The 24,235-nt window shown below is 41.8% G+C and overlaps 1 protein-coding gene across 2 annotated transcripts in view; it reads right to left on the bottom strand.

The window, feature by feature from the left end:
* cdh8 (cadherin 8) overlaps window positions 1–24,235 on the bottom strand; it is a 77,717-nt gene that overhangs the window by 11,286 nt on the left and 42,196 nt on the right. For both annotated transcript variants that reach the window (XM_076155856.1, XM_076155855.1), the window contains exons 3-6: window positions 16,373–16,492; window positions 12,979–13,146; window positions 12,681–12,868; window positions 5,614–5,861 (exon numbers count right to left, since the gene is read on the bottom strand). In XM_076155856.1, the coding sequence (XP_076011971.1) occupies window positions 5,614–5,861; window positions 12,681–12,868; window positions 12,979–13,146; window positions 16,373–16,492 (724 nt within the window). The remainder of the gene's footprint in view (window positions 1–5,613; window positions 5,862–12,680; window positions 12,869–12,978; window positions 13,147–16,372; window positions 16,493–24,235) is intronic.

The raw sequence follows: 24,235 nt of genomic DNA, 5'->3' as shown, positions 1-24,235 counted from the left end.
TATGAAGGAGGTTGCCGCTTGCAAAAGAAAAGTGAGAAATTAAATAAATAAACCACTGCCCCAGATTCCAATTGTTGGGGAGATGTACTGAGCCATGACATTTCCATTTTTGAGATGAAATGGTGTAAAATCCTCCAGACGCTGGGCTGGAAGAGGTCCATGAGGACCCCCCCGCCCCTTTCTCCTGCCCTGCAGACGCAGAGCACTTTCAAGACAGGCAGACAGCAGCAAAACCACCTGGGAGTCGCCGCTCCTCCTGCAGACTGAGTGGATCCCAGTCAAACTCTGACAGCCTCACGTGAAGCCGAGGAGACAGACCCTGAAATGTTCTGCCACCTGTCACTCAAACTGACAACGTGATGTGAAAAGAATTAAAAGCAAATAAAAAATGATATCCAGCATGGTGCGTGCACACTTCTCCTCAGTGTGATGTGAGATTGTGTGTAAACGCTTGTGTGTGTCGCATGCATGTGTGCGTCTGTGTGATATCATTGGTACCGTTGCATTCCAGCATTCCTGTATTTTCAAAAGCCATTAAATGACATTGGACTGACCTCTGTCTAATGGTTAAGATACAAGCTGTATGCACCAAATGTGTAGCAGCTTGCAGAGGCAGCAACACACGCCACTAATATTCTGCCTGTGCATGAGTAAAACAGAATGCAATCATCTATATGTGTCATTCACACATCACAGTGACAGTAGGTGTGCTGCACTGTGCATATTAATGCACAAAGAACTGAGAAACATAATTGAAATCTGTGAGATTCTCTCCCTTTATGTTGTCAGCAGTCAGTGGTTGTACCTGTGCTGCCAGCGTGGGCCAGAATCAGTCCATGCTGCACTTCAATGCAACACATTTAAACATTTCGAAAATGTCAAAGGTTATGAAAACAGCAGAGAAGAGATTCAAATTGTATTCCTCATAGATTGACATGATTCCCAGCCCAGCAAGTAATCCAACATGAACACTCCCACAGTGAAGGAGAGTTTGTCAATCAGCCATAACAGCAGTAGAGATGACAGAATGAGGAAACTGCTGTATCAATAATATAACAAGAGACCATATGTTTCAATATGAAGCACATCATTTAATGTAAACATCATTCTAAACTGTAATGTTGTAGTTTTAGTACACAGTATGTATTTGTTTTTATCTGCTTTTATCCTTTGTGTTAAGCACTTTGAATGATCCTGAATGTGAAATGCACAATATAGATACATACTACTCGCTTTACCTTATAAACTCTTGTCTGTCCTTTAATTGTCTTTAAATAAAGAAAACAGATTTATTAGCTTTAATTTAGAGATTTAAAGTGGGACGCTTCCAAATTAAATCAAATATTTCCCTTGTAAGGAATGAAACGCTGTGATGTGGGTGTGGTTAGAGTGTGTTTGGAGACTGCTGGTTGATAATCAGGCAGAGCTGCACTGGATTGTGTAATCAAGACCTCATCTATTTACCCTCAATTACAGTGAAGCCGTCGCCTCAGACGCAGACAGAGAAACACATGCAGGGACAGAGAAAGTCTGCTTCCATTTCCCTGTGCGTTGCTCTGAACTCGTCACAAACACAGACCACAAGCACAATGCAGTGAGCCACGACATCATCCACCGTCTACAAGCCCTAACAGCCGTCTAGGTGCTGCCGACTGTGATTCAGTCGAGTGCCAAGGCAGCCAATCAACCACCAGCAAGAATTCCTCTGTGACCTCTTAGTTCTAAGGCATAATGTCAATAATGGACACTAAAGGTCAAGCAGCCATTGAAAGCTTTCTGTGTGTGTGCCTGTCAAGAGGATGCAAGCTTCTCGGTGTGTGTGTGCGTGTGTGAGTGCGTGAGTGTGTGCTACGGAGTGTGTCTGTATGTGTTGGTTAAAAACACACAGAACAAATGCTTTCTTTTTGTTTCCACCAAGAGAACAAAACGCCTCAGTGACATCCCTGCTTGTTATTGGGTCAGTAATTCCACTGGGAAGATCACAGATGTGGGACTAATTTCGCAGCCCCTTGAATGCTGACCAGTTATGTTGTAACACTGTGTTTTACCAGGCTGGACTCTCGCTTTACCTTGCAGGCACTTTCTCCGCTGAAAAACACGATTTCTATTCACTACAATCACTGTGGCAGAAATGAGGTTCTACGCCTCCATTCATTTGATGAACCACCTCCTTTACGTGACTCTCAGCGTTCTCCTTGTGTTCCCATATGCAACATGTCATCTGTCAGCTGTGGTTAAAATAAGAACAAAGAGAGAAGCTTTACAGCATTACAGCTCTCAAACATGAAGCGCGGCTAATTCCCCCTCAGTGTTGTGATACACCATCCTGGCAAAACCCGTTATGTTTATGCAGATTCCCTCAACACAAAGGAGAAGAAACGAAGGAAAATGTGCAAAAATGCAGTTGAACGGTTATCTCTTATCATCATCATCATCATCATCCTCGTGTGGGCACCACTTTCAGATATCAGTGAAACAATATTTGCATAACAACTCTTACATTTACTGTGACCTGCACGGAATAATCACTGATATTACATCTGAGACACAGGGAAAAGGAAAATATGAGCAATTTGAAGAAATATATTCATATTTTAATGGTATAATGTGTTTTTTTCTTTATTTTGTGATTACTGCGGCCCAAACTGACATGACAGAATAATTGTGAAGATATTTACTTTCTTTTCCAATGTTGCAGTAATGCTTGGGAAAAAAAGCTGCCACACCACAGGATTTTAAAAATAAATATATCACAGATAGCAATAATATGTAGTTAAAATGATGGTTGGCCCAGCTGGTCTTCCTCATATAATAACATAAGCAACAAAGTCTCAGGAAAGCAGCAAACTTTGGTCAGAGCAGCAGACTGTATGACCTTGAAGCAGCTCCATCTGCTCTCAACCATTGAAATAACATCAATGTGTGAAGAAATACAAATAAAATAAAATGTGAAACCATAACAAGCAACATAATTAAACCTTTTATGCCTTTTGTGAATCTATGCCATTAGCTACTATAGCATAATTTCCATTCATTTAAATTGTAAATCGCTGCAGAAATTCCAAAGTCATGTGGCGGCTTACAACAAGGCGGTTTCAAAGTTTGAAACAGTTTGCTGGGATTGAACTGGATCGCCTGGAAGTTACAAAGTGTATTTGTATAGAAGTTGGCTCACTGGGGGTTGTTGTTTGTTGGGCCTCATTGCAACAGATATGACTTCAAGGCGTGCCAAGCTGGTTTATTATACAATTACTGTGTATCGTGTACAAAGATATAATTTCTGCATTATGGTTGAATTCTCATGTCGAAAATTATAATTATCCATTTCTGATAATAACAGGACGCGCATCTATTGGCAATTTCTATTAAAAAAAATACTGTTGTGACTGCCAGATGTTGTTGGCTTTTTGTTTGTGATCAGTCAGGTAGAAAACAAGAGCAGAGTTTACAGAGCAGAATGCAGAGAGAGGAAGAGAGACAGAGCGGGCAGGAGGAAGGAGACAGAGAAACAGTGGGCTGATGGTGAGTAAGTAACAGCCTGAAACTTTTGACTGACCTTAAACAAGACTTAAAAAGCAAAATAAACACATATACACAATCATATGATAATGGATTTGCATAATACCTGCCCCGAATCAGCGAGTACAGTGCAGATTTTCTATTATTTAGAAGATACTTCTGATCTTGTAAGAGGCATTATTGGAGCTAGTATATATCTGCGAGGATTAAAATCTCTCAGTCTGTAATCACTTCATCAGCCCAAAGCTCAGATTTACAGGCCAATACAAACCATGGCTGGGAGGAAAATCAAACAGTCTTTGGCGAGAGTAATACATCATATTAAGCCCACCGTGGTTTGCTTCATCTCTCTCATCCCCACCCACACAGAAAGAAAACACTTGACAACAGTGATGGATCACACACACACAACACACACACACACACACACACACACACACACACACACACACACACACACACACACACACACACACACACACACACACACACACACACACACACATCTTGGAAGATTTGCAGCGGGGAAAATATAATGGAGTTCAAAGACAATCACATGTTTAGGTGTGGTTGTGTGTCCAGAGGGGGGAAATGGGACTTAAACTCTTTGCCTGTGATTAGTAGCCGCACAGGCCGTGGCAAGTTATTAAGGCAGGACTCTATTTAACCACTTATGTTTTGTATTTCTCTTCAGAGAATAAAATGGTGAGTGTGAGAATAAGCCTTACAAAAGTCTTAAGCAATCACGGGGACATTTTGAAAGGCTTCACGCTGTCTCTTTGACTGCGGCGTATCGTTTTTAGTCTGACAGCCGCACAAAGCCTCCGAGCAACAGTTCATTTTCCAAATAATAACTTGGTGATTAAAACACATAGTATTCAGCAAGTGCCCACATGATAGAAAAAGAAGGAACCAGACTGCAGGAGGACAAATGAAATTGACCTGGTGCATAAAGACATCAGCCTCCTGAAACACATCAAAGCTCCAAATACTTGATATTATTGATATTGCAAGACAAAGGGAAAGGGCAGTTAAGTCTCTGTTTTAAAAATGCCTAAATAAAACTAAAAGACTAAAAGACCAATCAAGCCTGGACAAAAAATGTATCTGTCTTGTTCTAGAGATAAACTAGCTTAAGGATCTTTAATTCAGATGGGTATATTAAGTCTGATGAAATGGAGAAAAACGCAGAAAATCTTGTTATGTTAAAAATCATTCATCCTCCCAGATCCTCCCCTGCATCCAAATCCATCCAAGTCTCATCAAACCACAAAAAACATTCAGAAAGCAATTTAATATGGATGAAAATTTATAAAGCACTGGACTTACTGGACTTACAATCAACCTCTAAAAAATTGCTAAACTGAATTGATGAAATCCCCCCATTGCAGTGGTACGACAGGAAATAAGGACAGAGAGTGAGCAAATTATGTCATTATACATAAAATATACTTCTCTTTTAACCAGCTGAGGGACACCAGGCAACCCCAGGGCTCAATTCCCGCTGGCAATCTCATCACTAAACATTAGAATGCCACCAGAAAGAGAAAAAAGAAGAAGATAAAGGTCCAATGAACTGGCCGCGCTCTTGCCTGAGCCAATCTACCAAACCCAGCCTGCTCTCTGCTCGCCATGCAATTACACACAACCTGTTGAATGTTGTCCCGGGAATGCGGTCGACAAGTCGCTGGAGAATTAATGAAATGCCAAGATGGAGGGAGAGAAATTGCCTGTATAACCTATCCTCAAGGTGCCCTTGTGGTATTTCTGAGAATAAGTCACACAAACAGAGAGCAGAGCAGACTGGCAGCCTTGTGCTGGAGGAGAAAGTTGAGGTGCCTCCAACTCAACATTTCTTTCTTGAGGAATGTGTGGCGAACTCACCTAGTTGCCGGCTCAGACACTCTTGTGGTCTCCAAAGGTTACAGGCATGAAGAAATTTAATTGCATAGCTCAGTGTCAACTCTTTTTATTCAAACAACTCATTATAGCCTGGAAAAGACAGGGATTGTTAACCTATTCTCTCATCACTGCTTCCAGGTAAAATCCCAAGAATGGCACCAAAAACAGCAAAGGGTTCCAGTGGTCTCTTACCTCACCAGGCTCCCAGAGGCGTCCGGATCTCTGCCGTTGACTGTTCCTATGGCTGTGTTGACGGGGGCGTTCTCGTTCACTTCCAGCAAGTACACAGGCTTGGTGAAAATAGGCGGTTCATCCGAGTCCTCCACCACAATCTTCACCGTGGCTGTGTCTTTGAAGGGCCCGCCGCCGTTGGGCTCAAACACGATGTTGGTGGCTTCAACTTTCAGTGTGTAGGTTTTCTTGGATTCAAAGTCTAGAGGCTGCAGGCGGAAGAGAGAGAGAGAGAGAGAGAGAGAGAGAGAGAGAGAGAGGGAGAGAGAGAAACTGTGAGTTGTTACCTCGGCCTCTTCAGCTGTCCAAATCAAAAATGGACAACGTGCTGTAGAAATAAGCCTGGAAATGTGGACGCACAGATACTCCAACTCAAACCTTGACAATATGTAATGTGTAAGCGTATTATTACAACTAATAATAACTGAGGGACAAAGTTTAATGAGCGGCTAAGAAAGAAGAAAACGTGGTTCAGAAAATTTGAGGAACACACAGCTGAAGAGCCAAACACTTCTTTTCTCAGGCGATCATGGACACTAAAACTGTCGAGCCCAGCAGGGGATATAAGGACAAAATAAAATTGGTGTTTTAGAGTTGGCACACCTACACCTTAATTCCTTCCCATAATTTACAAATGTCTAATATAATTTGTGAGCATCAGATACCCTCAGGAATGATGTTCCCTCAATTTGTCCCATCCTTGCGCAAATGACAGCTGGTGCTGCTTGTGTTCTGCAGACCTTTATATCATAGGTTACAATGTTGCGAGAATGGATGGGGATCTGTTTGTATGAGTTGTGGTGGCATCAGGGCATCTATTAATAATGTTGTTGTATATCAGGCAAATACTTTTATATTACATAGTGGGATAAAATCATTGTTGGCTTTTGGGAGAATATTGCTATTATAATAATACAACAATTCGGAGTGTTTGATTTAAATTGATCAGTCAAAACTTTATTTCTTATTCAACATTGAAAAGTTGTCCAACCTTCATAGCCAGAATACAAACACTGATCTTCCTGCTAACTCCCTCAGTGAAAGCGGATTATTACTAGTTTCAAACTGATATTGTAGACCATCCTTGGAACGTCTAATTATCAACAGACAAACAGCATTTGGTCTGGACATGTAATTTCACAAAGACTTGTTATGTGTAATTATAGGTTGTTTACTTTGCTGATGATTAATCATTTTCAAATTAAAACAATGAAACATTTTGACTCTGTAAAAATCTCCAAGGACACAGTCATAGTTTCATTCTGAATCACCTCTGGCTCCTCTTATACTCTTAGAATAATGGGATCAAGTCACTTCCTCACTCCATAACCAGGATTTATAGGGAAATCAAAAGTGGGTCTTCCCGCTTGAGGGGAAAGGCGCTAACATGGAAAGAGAGGAGGACTAAGAGGAGAGAGATGAGCAAATGAGAAATATATTCAGTCAGAGACAGAAAGGATTGATCCCTAAGGTCACAGTGGGTTTGTGCTGGTGTCTGGGGGTCCAGCTATGAGACAGTACCAGGAGCTGGGGGGGACGAGGTGGCGACCTGGGGCTTTGACTTCCTCTCCTGCCATCGGACCGTGAGCAGAGACACAGAAGCGCCCTGCAGCCTCTCAAAACCCCACTCCTTCACGCATGGAGAAGCTATTTGGAACACTTTTATTATTAACCTGCCCCTCTTATCCTCCCTCTCTCTCTGCCTCTCTCTCCATGTGCCATCTGGGCAGGGAAAGCGCATAGAGTGGCTGAACTTTGAGCCAGAGGATCACACTTTAATACAGAGGGAGAGACAGAAGGGACAGGGAGAGTCTATATGAGGTTGTGGCTGGATAGTCAAAATGATTACATGGAAATGAAGAGAGACGAAAGGAAGCTCTTCACTTAAATGTGAATTATTATTTCAAATTCAGTATTGGGCACAAGCACTGGTTTGACTGACTGACTGCCAGCAGAAGTACAAGTAATGCATTTTTTCGGGCAAGGAGGTTCCAATCCGAATGCAACCAATTTGATGTCCTTTCCGTGTGAAGTTTCCTCTAAGTAGGTGACTTCTCTCTAAATTGCTCCTTGATGAATGAGTTGGTCTGTGTAGATGGGGACCTCTAGGACAGGTTCCAGCCTGCAGTGGTTTTAGAGAATTCATGGATGGAAAGTATCGGCTCTCAATTTTTACATTTCTAAAGACATGACTTGAGAAAAAGACCCCAACACAAAAGAAAAGCACTTCAGCTGAGTTGTTTTCGCTGCCTTTTTCCTCATTAAAAGTATTCCAAATGTATCCTACTTGCGAAGAGGCAATATCTCACTATTTAGATTGTGCTACACTGTTGCGAGCACACATGCATTCTAATTAAATGAAAAATAAAAAAACAACCTTTGTATGTGTGTATCTCTGATTGTTCATTTGAATCTAATCAAATCATACAAGTTGCTTAAGTAAAAAAGTATGTGGTGCTGATCAATAATTAATAATTCAATTTTAAATACGCTTTGACCGAGTGGTCCAGAGAGAGACATTTATTTCATTAGCATGGATCTTGATGCTCAATGCGAGCAGTTCATTTTCCAACCCGAATGTTATGAATAAACGGTATGATTGAAAACATTTAGCGAATACAATTTTCAAAATGTTGTTGACATCATTATGTTATGGTTTAACAACAACCCACCGCTGTCACATCCCAGCCCAGCCTGCTGTGTCATTCTGTCTCGTTGAAGCATTAGCGTCAAATCAGTATGTATACACAAGCCATTTACAGACTTCAAAGTTCAATGTTGGCTGCAGGGGTGAAAGCTCAGCATCCCACCAACATCCCCCGACAGGCCTGGGGGCCCGCAGATAAAAAGCTTAACAGCCAAACAGCAAAGATTCTCTACCCTGGGTTTGTGCCTTTGCAGCCTCAGTTGGATCAATATGTTTTAACCTTGCCGCAAAGGATCTTTAATAATTTGAATTCCATGTTAGATTGCGGTTTATGGATCGGCGCTGTTGACGAGGACAGGGTGTTTTGTGAAAAAGTTACATTTTCTTCTGTCATCTCAGTGGATAAAACAAACAAAAGAGCAAACTGAACTTTTTTTTTCTCTCTTAACTCATCACAACTCGACTTGAAAAGACAGAAAAAAACGCATTGCGTTCCGCCTTCACCCAGCACAGCGACGCGCATTATCATTCATCTCTCGTTCACTGATGTAGGCAACTAATTCAAGCTACAGAGGGAAAGCTGAGTAGACATAAGAGGAGCGCGGCTCTCCCCGGGACATGGAAGTGGAGGTTGCCTAAAAGACTAACACATTTGACATTTGCTTTGTCAACAGTTAGAGATTTTATGACTTTGTGCCGAGTTTGTTCACCAGCACTGATGTTTTCTTTAGTGCCAGTGAATTTCTGTCCCAGCAGATTGCCTGAGTGCTTATACATTCCACCTCCTACACAGTTCATTGTTCACAGTTTGACAAAGTCACACCACATGTCCTTGGGGTAATGTCATTTTACATCACAACACGATGGCGTTCCACATTTGAGTGATGTATAGCGTCCGTCTCCAGAGATTGAACCAACCATGACTCAAGACTTAGGGATATCCATCCATCAATCATACGCATGATTCAATATATGCAAACATCCACAACCGCCAAGCAGATAATATATAGATTTAAAATATAGAATACATACATAAATAAATAGCTTGGAGTTGCTATCTTTGAAACCGTGTGTTCAAATCTCTACTTGATTTTCTGCCGACGTCCTTGAGACACAGCGATGTCGAAACTTGCAGGTCGAGGCGTTATTAAAATGCAACGGGGATTTCAAATGTAAATTCCAAATGCCTCACAACTGAGAAAAATATGGAGTCGAGTGTTCTAAATGTCTGCAGGCGAGAAATGATATCCTGGCCCAAAACTCTTACAGCTTTTATCATTGGGAAAATATTTGCACTGCATATCTAAAAATGGATTACACTGTTGTTATCAATGAGGTTCTGGCATAATATTCCTATCTGCAGCAGTGTACGGGTCTTAGCCTGTGCCATACGTTTTTTTAAAAGCGATCAGATGAAAGCCGTTATTGATTCGAACACTCCAGCATCGTCACGTCGCGCTCAGCCATTATGCAGTGAGGTGCTTGCCTCTAGGCTCCCGAATCAGGATTTGTGACAAGAATTTTGCGAGCTTATTTTCCCACGCCATCTGGGAATATCTTGATCAACACGTTTAATGAGCAATTTCTTCCCTTCCAGATCAACTACTGTCAATATACCCTTGAGCAAGGCAATTAACCGGCAACTGCTTCGGTTTAGTTGCCTAGGGCACCGGCAGTAGACGTGTTAGATTGTGCCGTCACATGCAGATTTGTAGGTAAGTAACATTTGGGTGCTACTATATGCAGCTTTAGTTTGGTTCCACCTGCTTTAATGGGGAAAGTAGCAGTGAAACGGAATTTAACTAAAGCCTGAACATTGTCAGTGTTGTATAGCCGCAAAACAAAGCAGAAGTGTGTGATGTGGGACATGGTTAAGCATGGTCTGAGGGTGTGTTTAGCGGTGGCCGGTTGTTTGATTCTGACAGCTGATTGATAATGAAGCACTCGGCTGCATGCGGTTCGGTAATCAAGCGCTCATCTCTATATCTCCTTGTTTCAGGGAGACTGGAGCCTCACACGTGCTTGGAGGCACAAACAGGCAGACTGGAGATGAGAGGAGAAGAGCAGAAAAGCCAGATTTTAGTTTTAACTGGCCTGTTTGAGTTTAAATATAAGACTTTTGCTCTGTTTTGGAGTTATTTCTTGCCTCACTTGCCTGTATGTGTGTGTGTGTGTGTATACAGATATTGATCCTGACACACAATAAGGGAGGTTTGATGAGCATCCTGATCTAATTGTTAATCCAACTGCATTTTTACTCAATAATATATAGTGAGGGAAACTAGCAACTAGCACTTGCTATAGTATAAGTAAGGACACAATGGAGTCTGTTTTGGTGTGTGATTATGATGGAACGAGATGGAGCTGCACACAATGAAAAATTTAGGTAGAAAATGGAGTCTATCTCCGCTCCTCGGCGCTCCGCTCTGATTTATAAATGTAAACAACACCAGTAGGCGGGAGCGTCGGCGACGTCTCTGCTGTCTCTGAGTGGATGACTGATACGATAAGTTTACACACTCAGCTTGTATGATCATATGTCTGTGAATGAACATTTTCAAGTAGTTATCTGTCTTGCTTTGAGTTGGCACAGCATCAGCCATCTTGGGTGTCGGTGGAGTCGGGCTAGAGGTGACAAGATACTTAGTAATGATCTCGTGGTCACAAGTATTTATCTTGTTTCCCAACGCATATTTAAGTATTTTTGTAGCAGTGAAAGTTTGTCGACTGGCTCAAACAACACACTCACGAATTGTGCAACAGATTTTATGTCTTCAAATTTTTAGACAGTGGCAAAGCATTTCCCAAACCAATTGTATTGCACAGGCCAGATGATGCTTGGAACGTCACTGGTGATGTCAGTCTCACAAAATGAGACCAAGCTTGATACGGAGCTTCCAGCACTTACTGCCCCATATACCACATGCACACTTCCCTGATACACATAGAACATCACTGCTATCTATTTTTTGCTCACAACACATTGCAGCCTGGTGACTTGAATAACTGTAATTCAAATTCCATGGCTCTGATTGGTCATGTTTTGTTCACAATTTGTGTGCTCCATTTGGTCTTGCTGTGAGGGCTCATGTTGCAAAGCAGCAACGCCAAAATAGAGCGCAGGCTGCAGGTATTACGCCAAAGCCGTTTCAGATGATGGTCAAACAATGGCAGGCAGTAACTCAAGCTGTGACACTTCTCTTTGTTGCATCAACGTGTGCAACAAAAATTGGTATACTATCTTAAACCTGAGGGAGAGATTACGTGCTGTATCCTAATTTTTCCAAAAAATGTTTGCTGAGATAACAATAAATAAGCAAAGAAAGGTTTGCTCTCAAACTCTCCATTCTGAGAGAGAGAGAGAGAGAGAGAGAGAGAGAGAGAGAGAGAGAGAGAGAGAGAGAGAGAGAGAGAGAGAGAGAGAGAGAGAGAGAGAGAGAGAGAGAGAGAGAGAGAGAGAGAGAGAGAGAGAGAGAGAGAGAGAGAGAGAGAGAGAGAGAGAGAGAGAGAGAGAGAGAGAGCAGGTGTTGGCTAATGCCACTGCTGACAGATAAAGATGTTGGATGCAACAACACCTTCCTGCATCTGGTATTGTTCCCAACACTGTGCATTTACATTTAACTAAACTGATCAATCAACTGAGTGGACTTATATGTTGTTTTTATTCACCAACATGTGTGAGCCAAATGCAGTTTCATGAATCACCCAGATTTCAATAGCTGATAGTCGCCATCAGATTGGAACAGGTTCGTCATCAGGACACCGTAGTAGTGCCCCTTTTTTGGTGCTAAATAAAGATCTGTGACTGCTGCCAATGACTGAGGGAATTTGGTCGCATGATGCAATTTGCCCTTTTACCCTGTGTGTGCATTTGTTCCCGTAGCCATGCTGTGTGTACATATGGCACTTTGTTTTCTTGTTGAGCTACATGCATTAGGCAGGTGTCGTGTGCCAAACTGTATAGAATGAAAACCCCCAAAACATCCCTGAGAGGTTCCAAAGCTAACTGTGGTGTTCAGTTTAGACAAAAGTATAAAATGTTCTCCGTCGGCGTGGATTGATAATTTGTAGGCTGCTCAGAAACCAAGATAATGTCAATCACTCCCTTTTGTGTTGTTTTTGTTGTGAAAGAGGCCTTTTGGTGCGCTCATCCCTTTGTTAGTGAAGCGATATTAACAAGCTGGGCTGGTAAACATTAGCAGTCTGTGTGACGTTTACTGATGTTATCATTTCATTACAGACCACTGATGAGCAAAGCTTTCAATTTCCACTGGATGATATCCGTACCCACCAGTGTGTAAACTTTCTTTGTGTTGTTCGAAGAGGCCGGGGGGAGTATATAAGTAAAATTAGCAATTTCCTGTTATTTTACAGGTCCTACCTTCTTCAACCGCAGAATCCCCTCTTGAGTTTGTGCATCTGTAGCAATTTCAAACACGCCTCTGTCGTCTCCCTCGATGATGTTGTATGTCGACTTGGCATTATCGCCGATGTCTCTGTCATTCGCTTTCACCTTGCCACCGGTTTTCCCGATCGGCAGGTCCTCCGGGATGACAAAATCGTACAAACCTGGGGAAGGAGAGGGGGGTGCAATCGACCGTTTACTTTGGAGAAATGCAAGAATAAAGAAGGAATGCGATGAACGGAAGTTTGTTTTTAAATTTCGAAAGCTGTCTTACTTTTGGAGAACTTTGGCGGATTATCATTGATGTCTGTTAGTGTGACCGTAACAGTTGTGGTCCCAGACAAGCCGCCCATGTGACCTCCCATGTCCTTCGCCTGAATGACAACCAGGTACTCCTCTCTCATCTCTCGGTCCATCTCATGCAGAGCAATCTTTATGGTTGCTGAAAGGTGGAAACAGGTCACAACACATTAAAACACATGAATGCCAAAGGGTAAACATGACTTACTGTATGTACTCTGTGTGTCACGTTAATGCTACACACATCATCATGCACGAACAAGCACAAGCAAAAGCAAAGCATATGGTAACTGCAGCCTTACTTTCATTCACACTGATAGCATACATTAGTTGAGACCATGACTTTACAAAACAGCGTCTCCATACTAAGTAGAGGCAAAGCATTCACAGCACATTCCTCCCTCAGAGAACGTAGCCCCGGCGTGAGCGTGCTAAGGTGTTCATCGCTGAGCACTGAAAGTCAGCTGTGCTTGTTTTCCACTGTGTTGTCTGCAGTCATTTGTATTCTGATTGAGTGTGAATTATGCTGTCTGTCTTGTATAATCTTGAATATTGTATGCAGAATGGACCTTATTGACTCTGCCACGGTGCTGAATATAAAAAGGGCTCAGTGCTGGCATATACGGATAATCCACTCAGGAAACACAGGCCCGCAGGATCATCAAATGAATATAAAACCCCTCATAAAAGCTCGGCTTTGGCATGACACCCTGCCTTAGTCCTGAGTTGCCTCAGACATTGAGAAAATGCAAACATATGATAGAAACACGGGAGGGGTTAGGATGCTGTCTGCGCCTGCATTTCCTGTTCTACAGATACATTTTCCTTTGAGATGTAGCACAATTTCGGTCACATCCAATACTGATTATCAGAACAACCACAGAACACACACAACAAAAAAGCTTCTGTCCTGGTGGAACAATAACGCCGCTTCTCCCAGAATGCTTATAAATGTTTTTTTACAAATCCTTTTGCTGATAAGGTCATTGGTGTTGAGAACACCATGTCCCTCCTTTTCAACCACTGTAATATAAAACACCACATTTCCCTTTGTTTTAAAAAGATTAACTTCTAAGAACCGAATAAATAAATTTCTTTGACCAACACTGCGATTCTCAAGAGGAAATGGATGAATAGAGACATTGGTGCCGTTGTCCCATTCACTGATTTATTTCCACTCTTTGTCTCAACCTTGCATTTCCTGAATATCTGAATCTCATTTGTATGAATGGATGTTTGAGCGTATTACACATAGTCAAGGTCTAATTGGTCATGTTGTCGAGCTGTCTGCTACCAATGTCAGTCAATTTCATTCCATAATCTCCAGTTTCCTTCCATATTCGCAGGTTCTCACTCCATCTTCTCGTGATTTATGTCAAAACACACATATATCGTTTGTCTTTAGCAATTCAAGAGGTGGGTCTCTTCCTCTCTTTGTGTCGCACAAACAAATGAGGCTCCGATTGGCAACACAATACACGACACTCTAGTTGCTTGTGCTCAATCTAACATGCACACAAACACACGCTTCAGTCATCCGGCTTGAAGAAACACTCATCTCTGTTGATCGTCGTTAATTATTCAAATTAATTCCTAATCATTGAAAAGAGAGGATAGACAAACACTCATTTCCATTAATATTTGCCTCAACTTTTTTCACCGACTATGAACCGAGTGATGAATTAGAGCGCCATGTTTATTTATTTATCGGAGGCTTTTGAATTCCAATGTGGCGTTGTAAGTGTCAAAAGCATTCTAATGGTTGTTTCCCCCTTACCTTTTATTTTTCATTAACATTCATTAAAACATCTGGCTCCCTCCAATGAGCCATCTGTACGTGCTCCATAATCACACCAAGCACCGGCGCTAATCCTTAAATTGTCCGTTCGCTGCACGTTCCGCGGCTACATTCATTCTTCTTGATTTCGTAACACCTATTGCACAGCGGACGAGTTGAGTCTGAATATTTCTCCTGATTATGTGCATACATGGTGACACTTTTCACTTCTTGAAGCTTGTTTATTGGACGCCCATTTTCCAAACTGTGAGCAGTCAATTTCCATCTCATTTCTTATTAATGCAATTTCCCCATTATTTAATCACATTGCTTAGAGACACATGCTAAAAAGTCATCTGGAGAAAGCAATTAACGATAGAAGATATCAAACCAATCTGGAATGCGTCTCCAGATAACTTAATGCATGGTGGCATTGTTAAAGAGGTTCCTATTTGGAAGAAAGAGGTTATTTTCTTATGACATAGGGATACTATACATCACGTACACTATAGGACTCCCGCTGATATAAATAAGCAAGTAGCGCTGCATAGATTCAAAAACTCCACTGATGTTTTCCTGCTTATATAATTTTGAATTTCTAATAATTTCTTTGTAGTCTTATAGATGGCAACCCAGCTGTGACATCCAGCTGAACCAGCCGTGAGAATAGAACTAAGCAGAGTGTGTGTCGGGTTGGAGTGTGAGTGGATGTGCTCACTCATAATGCATCATATCATGTTAAATTAAAGGCACGCCCCCTCGGTTGCATTCTGCTGCGCCCAGAAACCCAGATTTCTGTCTCGGCGTATTTATATTTTTGAAAACATGAAAGGAGAATCAGCAGAGGAGGGAGCCAGTCAGGAGATATAGCAGCAGAGATCTCCATGTACAGTGATAAATCTACACCCGCTCCAATAGACAGATGGGCTGCGTCACCGCTGGCCCTGATATTACATAGCTTTTAAGTTGTAGTCGACATTGTCACGTCCCTGTTACGACTGTTACTCTTTGATAATCTTAGCCCCTTCAGGCTTGTTGAAATGGAATGAGGGAATAAGATGCAACTGCTTCCCCACCTGCTGTCCACTTCTTCAGCCTGTGCAACCTGTAGCCTGTGGAACCTCGCAGTAAAAGAAGCTTCTGTCACTCTCTGTCTGATCTGATCTGTCGAGAGGATTTTACAACTTTTTAAACTTAAATTAAACCCTGCAATCCTGCGAGTTAACTAGGAGAGACTCATGTTGTCATGTTGCATCAGCTCATTTTATTCAAAACAAAGGAGAGTGGAAAGGACCAATGTTTAAATTCGACAATCCACCTGTGTCATCTATAATAACTGTTACAATCTGGTCATTTTGTGTGCATTTTTATGGAAAACAGAACAGGGATAAATGAGGGCCAATCTGTTTTCTGTGTCAAAGTCTATGGCTGTTATCATGTAGGTATAGAGGAAGTGACTTGGCTGTGCTGCCTGTGTGTCTACCGGCGCCAATTTGTGAAGCTGTGCTCAAAAACAGCCATCAGTTTAAATGATTTGCCATCATAATGCAATTCATTCAAGGTGGAGCATCCTCATTTTAGCTGTACTAACCTGAATTGGGGTCGACAGAGAAATATGGTTGTCCTTCCAGTATGCTGTAGACCAGTTTAGCACTGTTTCCGTATACTGGATCGTCGGCGTCTGTCGCTGTTACCCGTGTGACCGGAGTACCTGCAGGGCAGAAAGAGAGAGATGTACATCAGAACTATTAGTTAGTTCCGTTAGTTCTCCACACACGTATGGGTCACAGACTGATAATTATACCCCTTGGCTGTGACACAACAACATGATGATGTCAGAGGTAATCAAACAGTGATCAGCCATACATAACACATTTGTCATTCTACTCAGCAGGAGGTCAGAGCAGGCAAAAAAGAGAGAAAAGTGTGAAAGTGTAGCTAACTTGCAAAATGCCAGAATAATGCATCATATCCCACCAATCCTGCAGCCTGAAACAGTACTTTTTATTCTGAACAGTGAAATCTGTTACACCTTCAGAGCTCAAGAATCCATCAGTGATATAAATCTGGCCCACAACAAACCTCCATTCAAAAGAGCTTTATTCTCGATGCAAAGACCAGATCCGTGGGCCACATCTTACTTCTCCTCCTTCTCCGAGGGAGGAAGTGGGGTCCTAAAGTGTAACATTTCCCCAGAGGCTTTAACAGTGGAAGTCTCTCGCTCACTTTTCTTTTTTTAAATCACAAACACAGACCCAGACAAAGATCTGAACCCCTAACAGGTCAGCCTAACATGTCTGTTACACCTCAGCTGCCTTCAGTCTGTCAGGAGATGAGCATTACAAGGTCACACAACAGCCACCAGCCTCGACAGGGAGCCTCATCCATCCTGTTAGGGACACGGTTATAAATGGCTGCGTGTATACATGAGGCTGTGATGTGTCTCAGAGATATGACCATAATAATACACACTGTCACCTATATATGATAAGGCTGATTTGTTCATGAAGTTGTTAGATTAAATGTGTTTCCCTAGATCCATCCAGCCAAGAGTTTGGTTTAACCTTTGTGAGCAACCTACCTCTCTAATCTAATGGATTATTCCACATTCCTCTGCTACCAGGTGTACTGGGTGTATGACTCTTTTGCTTCACCATTCACTTGCTGTCCCTGTCACATACATGTATAAATGTAACATATAAGCTAATATCTATCTATAACTGCAAGTCACTGCTCCTTTATCTAGTTCTAGAGGTTTACTGGATCTTTGTCAATATCTGAAATCTGCCAAATGCAAATCAGAAAACACACCGTTTCAACCACAATGAGGTCACAAAAAAGGCCTTGATTACCCTCAAATCAACACAGTTAAACTCATCCATTTTGATTCACGTAGGCTGATGTTTTTGTCAGTCTCACGTGTAAAGGAATGTGTGAGAAAGTGAGAAACGGTGAGGAGAGGGGGAGCAAAGGAAAGGGAGAGAAAGGTGCTGACACGCTGACAATGAGCAACACGCTGGCACAAAACTACAGATGGTATGGTAATTGTTTGTATGAAAGATGTACAAAGGTGTTCTGACAACACAGGGAGGTGTACGTCCCTCGTCTCAAAGGCATTAGGTCGCCTAAATGAATGAAACATGAATTGCAATGGCAAAAAAGACATTGAAGATCCTATTCTACGAGATAGTCTAAACCAATCTAGGAATATTTCACACAGAATTTCGGTAAAGTACTAACTCTAACTTACTATGATTGCCAGTTGGGGCACTCAGTAAGTGTGAACGCCTGCCAGGAACCTGAACAACCTGGTTAATAGAGTTTCTGCCACATCTCTGAAACCGATGCAGTAGGTTGACCAAAGTATATGAGGAGTTTCAGGCGAAGACATGGGAATAGATACTGTGGAGGCCATACTGTATGTGCACCCAGAACCATAAGGCAGAGAGAAGATGATTCATTCTTTAAAGCGGAAAAACATCATAATAGCACTGGACTAACATCTAACATGTGTCTCACATCCACATGCGGCAGGTTTTGAACTTATTTCCCTTTGCATGCCATCAGCGAAGCATGTCTGCAATTGATTTATAGTTAGAACCGTGTCTGTGGTCTTGTAACAGCAAAACAAAGCAAAAGCCACCTTTTCACTCTCACCAGAGAAGCAGTTTCACTGTTGCAACCCAATTATTTCACAGTGAGGAAGCTTCAAGTGCTCCTCTGAGACAGAGGTGTTCAAGTAATTCATAGTCTTATGATGACCCACGCTGTTGTGTTGCCAAAGCTTACCTTGTAAATTTCATACCTCTTGTTACACCTCAAGCCTTTTGCAGTGTTTAAATCATAGATGATGAACGATCTCACTACCCCTCTCTCTCCCTCTCTCCCTCTTCCTGTGACAGCACTTGCAAAACTCTGTGTTGCTACTCTCTGATGGCTGCAGATAGAATTTTTTTCTATTTGACTCCACTGAGCTGCCAGTCACATCGCACAGCCTCAATTTACAACAAAGCCTTTTCAAGGACTATGTTTGTATGGAAGTACATTTGCTCATGTAATGTACTTTTGAGGTACTTTTACGTCACTAGATTTGACTGGATCTTTAAATTCAGAATTAATGAAGAAAAAGAAAACAATAAATTGAAGGGAGAAACCAGTTCATTCTATTTTACATAAAATACATTGTGTCTCAATATATTTTATTGTTTATTCCAGTGTTCATGACAAAACGGTCCTAAAAATGTTTATATTTAACAATTTTGTAGGGATTTTAATTTATTTCATCATCATGGCCTGTAAACAGTACATTAACAGCACATGCTTTGACAAATATTGATTCTTCTCTGATTATGGTATTAAACCTATTAATGAAAACATCATGTTTGACATAGACATTGAAACACCAAAGCAACAAAGCAAAAATCAAATCTGAGTGATGGACTACATAAGATATTATGCTACTATAAATCAAATTTATCAATGACACAACCCTATTGATTCTATCTGTATTTCCATAGCTCAGAAGTATCAATGTTAAAGCTGTTGCAGGGCCATTGTTGCTAATCAGTACATTTGCTTTGAGTATTTAAGTTAATTTTACCAATGATACCAATACATGTGACTTTTAAGCTTCAGAATGAAGGATGTATACAGTCTTGGTATTATAGGTTGTTGTACTAGGACTCTTTGTATTGTAAAGGATATTGTACTTTTCCCACCACTGTGTTCCAGTTTACCCATTTCCATAGCCTTCAACACTAATTGGATTGATTTTATTTAGTACAAGTGCATTGTGGATGGAAACTACAACACGACACATCACATCAACACAACGTATAGAATAACACCTCTGCATGTGGTTATCCCCCATCTTCTATTCACACCTCCGGTTTCCTCCTCCACATGAGCCTGAGGGATTTCACGTGGGATATTTCATTGTGTTTGATAAGTAAATAAAATATCAAACAAATTGGTTGACAGAATGCATGGAAATATAATTATATGTATCATATCCCACAGATGTATGCAATAATCCGAGCAGTGCTCATGCAGTGCTGCTTGGAGGCGAGTTATATCACATATGCCTTCGGTGTTTGCCAATTGTCAAATGAATAAAATGAGAGACAGCTGAGGAAATTGCACCCCCCCCCCCCCCCCCCCCACCCCCCCTTACACAAACACACACACACACACACACACACACACACACCAGAGATACAGAGCCTTATCTTCCACAAAGTTAAATTACTACTACTACTACTACAGAGGGAGCCATCTACAGCCTAATTATGAAAAGTACTTCTAAAAGGTGTCTAACTACTGCAAACAGACTTCCATAAATTCAGTTATGGATTGGACTGCAGGAAGAAGCGGGGAGGGAGGAATCTTCATGAAAACAGTGGAGCTGGTAGAGCATGAAATAGCTCCCTCTTTCTTTCCCTCCCACAGGGCTAAAATGCGCCGCACCACCCCTGATAAAAAAATGAGGGATTAGGAAAGCCTGTGTTTTGGTCCTGTTTCAAATCAGCCGCAGATTAGCTCATCCTTCCTCCCTTGATAATGCACAGGAATTTTTTCGGGGACACTGCAGAAAGTGGATGCAGCTCTCGGGCCAGGCAACAGGCGAAGAGACAATAATGGAGGGATGTTGCATGTGGGCTTTTATTTGAAGCCTGTAGCATTGTGGCGATAACAATGGCAAAAGCAAGGCCTGTAAACCACCAGGGATGAACGGAGCCGGATGGTTTCTAGAAACAAACATCAACCGGGGAGGAATCGCTCGTCTAAAAAGGCCGTAATGATGATTATTCATCCGGAATGTAGGCGATTTTAGGCAACTTTACCAAAAAACACATCAACAAAACAAAAAAAAGGCAGAGAATCAGATAAAATCACACTGTCTGAATGGATTTGTCTAATTTTTCTGGTGCCCAAATGATGAAACGTTGAGTAGAAGTTAATGTAGCATGCTAACGGTTAGCTAAATCCAAATGTTCTTCGGTTCAGTATACAGAGGTTGTGAACATCCAGAGCGCCACACGATTAAGACGTGAGGGCATCGGTTTATAGTTTATCAACTGAAAGAAATAATAGGACACGCACTTCCTATTTACTGGGCACACTGGCTCAGTGATAGGAAATCAATAGGACTCTTCCCTGAACCATAGCGGGGGATAAATTGGGGGACGTGCTCTGTTATGACACACAATAGCTGTAGATGGTTCACTGAAGCATATTTTCGTACATAAAGGATTATCCTGAATCGGCATGGCAACGCTTAACCGAGATGTATCGCAGGAGTAACCAAAGGCTGGACGGTGGTGGAGATGTAGCTTTGGGACTGTAGCTAAAAGCTCATTAGTAGCATTTGTAGCATTAGTAGCATTAGCACTGTGTTGCAACCCACAGGAATTAGACAGAAAAAGTACCCAATTTCCAGCTGGCACACACCAAGAAAAACACACAAGTATGATTAAGTGGAAAAACATCTTAATTTAATGAGTTTATTTATCCTTGCTGATGGTATAAAAGCACGCCGGCTCTGTTGGGTGACAAAGTGTAAAATGATAAATGCTGCATTCTCTTGTTTGACAAATTAACACCATTCATTGAGAGTGTGATATGGGATAGCTCCTCATTAAAGGGGCAAAATTGGATGTGTACCATTGACGTGCAGCTCTCTGTGCGGGATATTCTGTGAAACATGCAAGCACAGGATGATTACAAAGCCCTCATTATCAATTATGCACGTATACATACTGTTAACACACAGAGAGCTTGCTATTTTCCAGTTGATCTAACAGGAACACGAGCAGCTTCTTCCATTCACTGTCCAGAATTCGCCCTCGGCATGCTGGCAAGCTCGCTACCACCCGACAAATAGCGCGGTCGGGAAGCGCACTCAGCTCAAGTACCATCATACCTATAATCACTTTAAAAAGAATGTATTGTCTGTTTGTTGCTGCTGGAATGCTGCACTTCTTCTTCTTCATCTCCCCTCCTTTCCGACGAGGATGGCAGCTGTGCAACATCTCAGATCTGCTCAGCTTGGACCAGCACAGAAGCGTGAAGGGTAGAAGACAGGGGGCATTCATATGTATGCGGGCGCCGAGCCATAGAGGAGGGATATCACTGAGGCATGGGGAGAGCTGTGGGCTGCATGATGCACGAGGCTAACAGTACCCTGCTGTGAGCCCTGCCCGAGTAAAACAATGCTGTTTATGTCTGACTGGCTTTACACTGTGGGGGTCGAGAGAAAGAGCAAGAAACACCAGATAAAGAGAGAGAGAGAGAGAGAGAGAGAGAGAGAGAGAGGGGAGTTATTCGGCACAGGTTTAATATGGTTTAATGCTGCGGTTAAGGCCAGTTAGAAATTTAAAGGCACAGACATCTTGTAGGGGGGAACTTATTTGTCTTTTGTCCCCTATATATGACCTAGCTGGTCGGGCCACCAGAAGGTATCTGCTACAAAGCTGTTTATGATGCTGTTTGATCAGGTACAACAGAGCTGCAGTTTCCTCAAACAGCCTTTAAATATTCCATTACGCTCATAATGATGTTCATAAAGCATTAGAAGGCCAAATCTAGTAAATGTACATAAATAGTGCATCAAATGAAGTCTATATATTCATAAAGGTCATGTTGTGCATTTGTCATTGGCTTGACATTGAGTGAAGTGCAACGGGTTTCCATGAAAGTGATAAATAAATAAAACAAATCGATGCAATTATTTTTTTCTGATTCATCGTCACTGAACTGAGACATTAGAAGAAATGATCACATCATTATCTTACAAAACACAGAAAGTGAGTGTCAGTGCCAGTAAAATAATTTCTAAAAAGTTCATGTTGGATTATGTTTAAGAGTAACATAAATTTAAAATGTCAAATTGTCATTGTGATGTAAATAAATTCAGAAACATTATTGTTCAGCCTTTGACGGATGTAAATAATAAGAACACAAGAAGACCCTCACATCGCTTTTTCCTCTTTTTCCGCTTGTTTTCAGTAAATCATTTGGTTAATGTCAACAAAACTGATATGATTGAATGTAATAAAGGTCGATCCTTAAAATAAACAAAGACAAGATGCACTCCAATCAGAGGCTAATGAATAATTTTATAGGTAAACGTATGCGTTGCTTGGCTGCAATTTGCTGCGTCGATCAGTTTGTCTCCTTTCATTCACTTTCTCATAATAGCATATTGCAGCTAATGTAATAAACCAGAGCGCAGCAATAATGCAGTAATGCATTTTATGGAGATGAAGTTTAGATGAGCCCAAGCTTTGCTTTTGATGCTGCCACCTCCCCCGCCCCCCTCCTGCATTTCTAGGTCAGAAAGCTGGCATGTCGGGCCCTTTTCCTAAAATGGCTGGTGTGTGAGGCTGGACTGTCCCCTGATAGTGCCATTGCGGTGACAGGAAAGTGATTATGTATTGATCATGATCACATAGTCACCGGTGTAGCTCTCTCTCTGCTGTCTGTGGGCAGAGAGGATAATAGCTCATGATCAGACAGGGAGACTGACAGCCCGTCTCTCCAGGCAGCGCCGACAGCACTATTTTTGGACAGCACCACCTATTTGATTGAAATGCATGCACACGGACGGGGAATAATGCGAGAATTAAGAGGCGATTAGCAATGCGAGGCAGACTATTGTCAAATACAAGCTCAGCTCTGTGGTGGAGCAAGCCAGAGCTCTTGATAGCACAGAAACGACTGTAACAAGGTGGAGAAAACAAGCGTGTCGAGGCATCCTTTCATCCATCCATCCATCCCCTTCCGTCTATTCTCTCCAAGGACTAGATGACACACTTGGAGCACTGCCAGTTGATTTTCCTACAGTAGTCAAAGCCAGTTTTATTTTCCTGGGCTGCAGACGGCCGTTTATGGCATCGATGCAGATGATTGCAGGGAAACCCTTAAACACATAAGCATCTGGAATGAATGAACTTTCTGGTCCTTTTTCGGTGCAGCTTCAAACACCGATTTCATCTACTGGCTGGGTTTTCCTTCATATATTAACTAGAACTATTTCAAATCCCAGGGAGAGACGATAAATAATTACAAGGCCAGAAAAAAAGATGCCTACCCCCCCTCAGCCCATCATTCCTTATAACAGGACTAATGTGTACTCATGAAAATGTGTTGCAGCAAGGCCACAGAGAGCAAATGAAGGAACACGCCTATGAGACAGGCACAACCAGGATATATGCGCTTACATGGGGCCATAACACACTTTTAGAAACACCAAATTAGAATCAGCCAAATACAACATGGGCCAGAGGAGGAAAAACTCTCTAGGAGATGAGATATGGTTGTCAGCATCCAAGAAATTGTTCCCCTGAGCCAATGATGGATAAGGGATGTTGAGCTTTTGAAGAGTAAGGGGACCGTCACACTTAAGCACCTACGCTGTCATTGTTGTAGTACAATTAATACTCTTTTATAAGAC

Source organism: Genypterus blacodes, unplaced genomic scaffold (assembly GCF_046128005.1).
Source record: "Genypterus blacodes isolate CSIRO-AG114 ecotype Tasmania unplaced genomic scaffold, CSIRO-AGI_Gbla_v1 ptg000067l_1, whole genome shotgun sequence".
NCBI lineage: Eukaryota > Metazoa > Chordata > Actinopteri > Ophidiiformes > Ophidiidae > Genypterus > Genypterus blacodes.
Note: the sequence above shows the minus strand (reverse complement) of the source record. Positions and strands in the feature narration are given on the sequence as shown.